Raw genomic sequence first — 8553 nt, 5'->3', positions numbered from 1 at the left:
AGGCGTTTTTCACCTCCTTCAACAAAAGAGCTCGAGATTTGCTAAATTTATAGGAATGCTAAATATCTGTCTACAATGCAGTTTAAAGATTAATTATATTGCATTCTAATAGTTTTATATATTTAGTCTGAAATTTTCACCTCTAATTTAAGTCCATCTTTAAACATGTACTATAAAATGATATTTCATTTTTAGATCGCAATAAACAATTTGGTGTGGGGTTTTTTTTTCAACTGTTTTAAAAATATAAACATAAATAAAATTTATTACTCTGTCGCTATATATATCAAGTTTGAGAAATAATTTCTTTTAATCATTATAATTATGACTGGTGCCTTAAGTGTTGCTCCATCAAATAAAATTTTTCGATTCATATTTTATGACAGATAAACGCAGTGACAAATGAATTTAAAAAATGAAGAGATATATGTATATAAAGTTCTTTTTTTTTACTTCATACAATGAAATTGAAATGTATCCAAATTGTCTACATTATTTCAAAAATTATTCGTAAAAGGCAACTGATGAATGCGTGTGAAGTTTGTATTTATATACCGAAGTATTTATTGCGCATAAGAAGCTTTTTTCCAAGATACCGGTATCTATAATTATTTATTTATTTTTTTTTTTTTCTCGGAAATTATTTGTGATTTTTCTCCATACATGTATTCCGTAAAGTCGTTCAATTTTTTTAAGACTTAGCAACTTTTGGCAAAAATCAAAGATTCTTTTTTCATTTGTGATTTAAAACTGTCGGAACGTTATCTTCAAAACAATCAGTTAGATTATAAATATTTCGCAATTATGGATGTACTTTTACTAAAAAAGTAGTCCAAATTCATTTACTATTATATAAACATAAAGTTGAAAACTATTCTTGCAGAAGCTCATACCTGATAAAAATAGAATGCCAAAATAATAATAATAATTATATATTATGTAATTAATAATGACATTGAGCAAATGAACAAACAACGAATTTTGTATATATTGTAAATACTGGAAACTTACAGTTCATGTGAAAAAAACCAAAGTTATGATATTCTCCAAATGATCTGCTCCTAAGTGCTCATTTATGTACAATAACGATAAATTAGAAGTAGTTATAACGATTATAACTACCTAGGAATATGGTTTTCCCAATCTGGCGCTTTTTGTAAAGCCAAGAAACACTTGTGTACTCAATCTCAGAAAGCTGTGTAGGGTATTATTAGAAAAAATAGATTTTTTGACACGTGTTATTTGACAAGGTTGTTTTAATCAGCCAAATTCTGTTAACGTTAAATGGTTAGAAATTATTTAAATATTGTGAAACAAAATCTTAAAGATCAATTTGTCCTAAATGGAATTATAGTGAATTAGATAGTTCGTTGAAAGGTGCTATATATCGTATTTTTAAATCTAATTTTTGTTGTGAAGACTATCTACTATTACAACCACAAAAATTAAGAAACTTGTTTGTTAAATATAGAACTACAAACCATCACCTCCCTATAGAAATTAGTAGGTGGTTCAATACTCCACGTGAAGACCGCAAGTGCGGCTTATGTGAAACCAATCAAATTGGCAATGAATTTCATTATGTTTTAGAATGTAGTGCATTGTCACATGTAAGGAAAAAAATGTTTTATAATTATTATCTTAAAAACCCAAACACCTGAAAATTTATAACACTTATGTCATCTTCAAATCATATAATTCTTATGAAAATGTGTACTTTAATTAGAAAAATATTTTATTTGGTCGGTCATCCTACGTAACAATTAAAACTTTACTGTATTCTGTTTCTCTTTTGTCAATCCTGCTTTTTTTTTTTTTTTTTATACTTTTGTATATAATTCTTCTGCACCTCATGTAACATTATATGTTATGAGTGAAAAATAAATGAACTTGAACTAGACAAAGTGCGGGTTTTGTGGATCTTTTCTATTTTCTAATAGATACTGAAGCTTATAGCCCCCCCCCCCCCTAATTTCTTTTTTTTTTTTGCAAAATTATATATAACCATGCCTTAACAAAGTGACGTCGGAAGCAAATTGAAAGTTGGGACTAAACCAGACTCTGGTACGTCTAGTCCCTACTTTTAATTTGCTTCCGACACCATTGCAGACATATGTCTTTATATCTGTTCAAAAACACATTCCAAAAAATATATTTTCTAGTCTATATTAAAAAACGTATAGGCCTAATAATTTATATTTTTCATGTAATAACGTGACATAAATTAAGACACATAGCAATTAAACTGCTTAATTTAAAATATAAATATATAAACTATGATTTCATTCTTTATTTAATACACATTTATGGCCAAAACTAAGAATACATTCTTTTCAAATGTGATCGACCTGTTTGCAAAACGTTGTGCCGGGGAGAAAAAAAAAATAGGTGAGGTTTCAGTAGGCTGTTTGAATAAAAGGAGGGGGGGGGGGGTTCAAAATTGGAACTCTTTAACTTTGGAGATACAAAATATACTATGATGTAAACAACGTTGAATTGCCATCAACTCGAAAATCCATAGCTTAAACACAGACCATGCCTGATATATTCACCAGCGTTTGGGTAGAAATTTCGCAAAGCTTAAAGGATAGAATTTCATTTGTTATTGATGCTGATGTATACCTAAACAAACTCTGCAAGCGCACTGGAACACGGATGGTGGACATGCACAATAACTCCACAGCCATCCATGGGAGGTGGGGTCAAATCCTTTTACTTCATAGACTCTTGATGAAAAAGCAGTGGAGGAAGCTGAACAGGAGCAATACCTCTAAAAGATTGTTTAAGGGGTGCAGATTACGGAGACAGAAATTACTTACTGAGCAAAGAAAAGACCATTGTGAGGCAATTAAAGATGGGAACACCTTAATAAAATTAGATGACGACTTGAACGGCTTAATATCTGAAAGTTCCGTAAATCATGAGATAGCCGCTTCAAGAACTGTACAAAAAACTGACATTCTTCAAGAAGAACAAGCAAAAGATGAGCAACGGGTCACAACTGCTGATTGTCAGTTGCAATGTGAACAGACCATCACCGAGTCATCTGATAGAGAACCTGTTGATAAATTGGAGAGCAAATATGAACGTGATGAAAGTGAAGATAGCATCAATAGTGATGATGAAAAAGAGCTAAAGATGAATGAAATTCAAACAAATGAAAAGGAACTGCACCCTGAAAAGTCATTGAAAGTATTCAAATGCACCAAATGTGACTTTACCAGTAACCATAGAAATTCTGTAAGGGATCATGGATTAAGGGTTCATTTGGCAATACCTGAAAAATGCCAGTTGTGTGAAAAAGTTTTTCCTAGTTGTCAGCACTTGAAAAGACACATGGTTTGCCACCAAAACGTACAGAGCATTTGTGATGTCTGTGGAAAAGTTTATAAAACTGCAAGAACTTTAGAAAAGCACAGGAAAACACATTGCAGTAATTTTCAGCTTCCAAATTTTCAATGCTTACAATGTAAAAGCTCATTTTCTTCTAAGGCAGTGTTAGAAAACCACATAGAAACTCAACATGCAGGAAAGAAAGCATCTTTCTTGTGTGCAACATGTGGAAAGGTATTCACCCGAAAATACTCTCTACAGCAACATCAGCTTCTCCACACAGGGTCCAGGCTTACATGTGATGTGTGTCACAAGTCATTCTCATGTGAATCATCCCTAAGAGATCACAAAAATATCCATTCAGATTTAAAGTCATACCAGTGTCCTGTTTGCTTCAAGTCTTTCAACCAGAGGACGTCACTGCAGAAGCACTCAAAGATTCATGCTGGAGACAAGTCATTCAAGTGTACGGAATGCGGGAGAGGGTTCACCCAGAAACAGGCTCTGCAGAGACATGAAAGGTCTCACAAGGGACTGAAGCCATTCACTTGTAAGATTTGCCACAAATCTTATGGCGATGCAGCAATTATCAGGAAGCACCTAATTCTTGTTCACAAAATTAACAAAGATCCATTGAAATGGAAAGAAGACATTATCCAGAATGAATTTGATAGCTCATTTGTTGCATCATATGAGCCTGTGGATCAAAGCCATTTGGAAAGAAATGAGACACAGATTCCAACATACAATACTTATGAAGGCAATGACATGATTTCAACAGAGAACATTAATGAAATGCAGTTGCCAATGGCCACTGATCACAATGCTAAATCCTTACCAGCCGCCCTCCCGGAAGATTTATCAATGTCAACTCCAGAGGTTCATCACATTCAAAGCCAAATGCATCAACTCCCGTTAACGATGTATCAGCACTCACAGACTCTATACAGTGACCATGTTGATCCATCGGGGGTGGATCATGGAGTTTATCCAACCCAACATGACCTCAGCTCAGTTGCTGCCACTTATCCATACATTCCATCATCACAAACGCAACCAGACCAGAATTTAGAAAATAACCACGCTTCCTCGAATCCCTATCTAGCCACTTCCCAGCCACAAACTGTAGAAAACATGGAGGACAATACAGCTACTTCTCTTCCATACCTATCCAACCAGCCACATCCTCCATCACATGTAGAGGAGGACCACAACTCTTCTTCTCATCAGTATGGTGATGCAATGCTGGAAATGAGCAATGCACAGAGGCCTGAGGGTCAGACAGTAAAACATGCCCCTACAGACAATGACTCCACAGAAAACCTGTCTCTCTCCACCCTGTATGCCTATTACTCCAGTCTGGCCTCTCAGTACTTGAATATGACGGGATACAATGGGTACACTCAACCTACAGAGGACCAGCAACAGTCTCAACAAAATGTTTGAGATAAACTCGGATATTATTTCCACAAAGTACATGTATCAAGTTGGAACTCTTATTCAAAAGATTGTTTTAGCAGCTGCTGTAGTCGTGAAACACATTTGAACTTATTAGATATAAATGTAGATGTTTCTATCATCTTAAATATTACTTGTTATAATCTATTAGAATTGGTTATTTATACTTATAGTCTACATGTATGTGTACAGTAATAAAAGATTGAATATATGAACATTTCTTCAATAGTACATAAACTTTAATCATTGTTACATAACCAGGTACATTGTACAGTACAACTAACAGTCAGCCTACTGTCAGCAATATTGCAGATGAGATATTTTGACTAAATCCTTCACTGGAACTAACATTTACTAAGCCTATAATATCGGTAAAATTTGGAGTGTACGCCTGACTAGAATGATCTTGAGCCCAAAGACTAGTGCATGTACATTTAGTGGTACATAGTCTATGATGTCTACATAGTCAATTTCATGTTATTAATGTACAAGTATATAAATGTACTAAATGTATTATGAAAAACAAAAACATTACAGGACTGAATTGGCTCCATGTACATGAAGCTTTTGCCAAGGGTTAGGGTTAGTGAAAGACAATTTTGCTTCTTTTATCTAGTGTATTACCGGTAACTAATTTGTTTGGTAAAGTTTTGAAATTTGCTACAAATATTGAGGGTGAGCTGGATGAATGGGAGTGTTGGAGAGGGGGTGAGCCTGTATACAATGTAAGCAAAAACTGCCTTTAAAGGGACTTGGACACGATTTGAGATCAAAAATCTAATTTTTATTTTTTATGTATAAAATGGTTAACTGGTGCATTTTAAATGATTGACCAAAATATTGAATGTTGAAGTCTAGTTACAAGCGAGATACAGAGGTAAGAATTGGTTGTTATGTAAACAAAGCTCGAGTCTTATAGTTGTTTACAAAAATGTAATGTACAGAATTACCATTTCGTAGACAAAATGACATGTAAAAAACAATTTTAACTTATTCAATATCTTCATGAATACTATTTTCAACAAAAGAAAGATACATTTGATTGAAACTTACACCAATTCAACACATTTGTAAAAAATGACATTTTCGAGCTTTGTTTACAAAACAAAGAATTATAAACTCTGTATCTTGCTTATAACTTGATATTTGACTTTCAAATTTTGACATAGCATTGTAAACTTCTATATTTATCAGTATAAACATTGAAAATGGAAAAATAAAATTTGAAAATATTGAAGTCAAATCGTGTCCAAGTCCCTTTAAGCAGAACTAGTGTTCCAATCATGTCATCACATGTTTAAGGTCGGTAGCTGGTTTAAAATGTTGCGCCCTATGCGCAGGGTATTGCACATTACTGTCGTAAAACACAAATGTAAAGTAAAATGTTCAAATATACAGGTTATCATGTAACTTTTTATGCTAAAAAAATGACTTATCAAAAAATTATATTTAGTGAAAAGAATCGTTAGAATAATGTCAGAAGTATTTTAATCATCTCGCTGCTTCTTCAAAATCGACGTTATTGTCGTCGGAATCAACGTTTTACGATGACGTCAGTTGATACTCTGACGTAACAACTGACAAAAATAAACGTCGTGCACTTTCTATTGCAGCGTCAGTAATTAAAATCAAAACTATAATTTGCAAAATAAAAACATATACGCAATCCTTCTACGTTCTGTGTCAGTGGAAAGGTATTTTTCTTCTACTACAAAAAAATTGAATTTGATTCGTAAACATTCTTTTTTTCTCTATACATTTCTATATGTAAAATGGTTTGCACGGCACATTTATAGGATCAAACTATAAGGGCGGATAGCATAAAAGCCATCCGCTTAATTTCGTTTTAATTTGGCAAAAAGTTTACTTATACCTTAACCTTTCATCGCTGAAAATTACAAGAAAATTGTATGTTTGTAATTTTTTAAATATGAAATTGAAAATGAAAACCCTCATTTTCCTATATAATCCTATATAGAATGTCGGTGATGACTCGGACATACGACCAAAATTTGAGCGCGGCATACAGATAAACTATCCGCTCAATTTACTTTATATTTTGCACATAGTTTTCTAATAAGTTGGCATTTCACTGTAAAAAAATTAAAGGAAATCGTATGTTTGAAACAGCCTCCCCCGAGACTCCTTAATTTCAATTTTGACTGACTTTCATTTATTTTGCTGAAGATAATTGAGGTAAAGGACCAGTAACTTTATGCTTTAACAATTCAACTAGATGTCTGTTACTGACCAAGAATTGACCTGAAAACCTTTCAAAAGCAGGGTAGATGCTCCAATGCAAAAAAATTAGATAATAAATTGCAGAGTCCAATAAAAAAATTGTGACAGATAAAACAGGACATGTACTTTATTTCTGTGCTTTTTTTTAAATACATGTAGATTATTGATGTATGATCCATCAAACAAGCAAATCACTTAAAGAATGATATGTACATTCTGAAAATCTATTTAAATGCAAATCAAGTTTACGCTAATCAATATCACATTACTTTTATTGCACATATTTACTGCATTTTATATCTTATAAATAACAAGGTACACTGAAAGCACTTAAGAAGGAAAATGAATGCCAGTCATGCATATTGTATCTGTACAAATGTTATGCATACTGTACATAAAACATAAGAACACAAGCACATGCAGACTAACAACTACATGTAGCTGCACTAAATTTAAACAACCAACAAGTTGTTACATACCAGTTTGCTTATACTCAAAGATGGTGATTTTTGTCTATGCAGCAAAAAGTTTAAATACAAATATGACTGAAAAAGTTTTCTGTAACAATACGCAGACATGCAATATACACTCAGATGCTTACTTGTATTCATATTTCAAAGATGCTAATATTTTGTACATACAATAATACACAAGCATACTAGTGTGATTCTCAAGTACAGCTTCATATAATATAAATGACCTTGTTCTCTAGCTTGCCTTGTACATATTAGTACCGTAAGTTAATCCTTCATACACATTTAATACTTGCATGCATGTAATTCATATTTCAAGGCCAATTTTAATAACTTTTACACCACAAATGTGCCAGTCTTATTTCTGAAAACAAATATTAGTGCACAGCTGTATATATCAATACATATACTGGTATACATATATTTCTGTATTATAAACCTACTATTAAAAAGAGTAATGAAATATGTGTATCAAAATAAAAGTACAGGTACAAGAACTGGTATATATACACATTATACAACACTTCTCACTAAAAAGTTTTAAGAAGTTGCTGGTTCTGTTTTCTCTTCTATCACACATTTTTCAACTGATTCTGAGATCTCTTCAGCACTGTTCTGTATGTCTGAAGAATTTGATGGCACATCACTTTTACCCGAGCCATCTGTGGCTTTAGTTTCGGAGCTTTGATCAGCATGGTCATTGTCAATGCTGTCAGGTTGTGTGGTCTGTGAGGAATCGTTTCCTGACACCTGACAGGTTTCACTGAACTCAGTTTTCTCCGAGTCTTGGGTAACCTGAGTTTCCTCTTCATCCACATAGATAATGTCCTCTGGGTTTGGCGGTCTTGGGAGGAAATCCTCTCCTGGCATGACCTCCTCAAAAATTTTCCTGGCCTTTATAAAAAAAGAAGAACACTCTTAATGACAAATCCTTGCCTTTAGTACACTCAACATGATTCTTTGACATTGAATCATTAATAACCTTATCTTTAATGCATTCCGAGCTCTGATCTTCCCCTTAACACAAAAATCAAATGTCATTTTTTAA

The 8553-nt window shown here is 33.1% G+C and overlaps 2 protein-coding genes across 2 annotated transcripts in view; one reads left to right on the top strand and one right to left on the bottom strand.

Moving 5' to 3' along the window:
• Positions 1–2483: 2483 nt before the first annotated feature.
• LOC128155217 (zinc finger protein 251-like) lies at positions 2484–5002 on the top strand. The gene has a single exon (XM_052816822.1). The coding sequence runs from the start codon at positions 2536–2538 to the stop codon at positions 4777–4779; it is 2244 nt and encodes a 747-aa protein (XP_052672782.1). The 5' UTR covers positions 2484–2535; the 3' UTR covers positions 4780–5002.
• A 2142-nt stretch (positions 5003–7144) lies between these two features.
• The window catches only part of LOC128192597 (rab proteins geranylgeranyltransferase component A 1-like), a 33585-nt gene continuing 32176 nt past the window's right edge, over positions 7145–8553 (bottom strand). The window contains exon 16 of the mRNA XM_052865389.1: positions 7145–8399. Within this exon, the coding sequence (XP_052721349.1) occupies positions 8046–8399 (354 nt within the window). The 3' untranslated portion in view covers positions 7145–8045. The remainder of the gene's footprint in view (positions 8400–8553) is intronic.

The sequence above is a fragment of the Crassostrea angulata genome, chromosome 7, assembly GCF_025612915.1.
Source record: "Crassostrea angulata isolate pt1a10 chromosome 7, ASM2561291v2, whole genome shotgun sequence".
Taxonomy (NCBI): Eukaryota; Metazoa; Mollusca; class Bivalvia; order Ostreida; family Ostreidae; genus Magallana; species Magallana angulata.
Note: the sequence above shows the minus strand (reverse complement) of the source record. Positions and strands in the feature narration are given on the sequence as shown.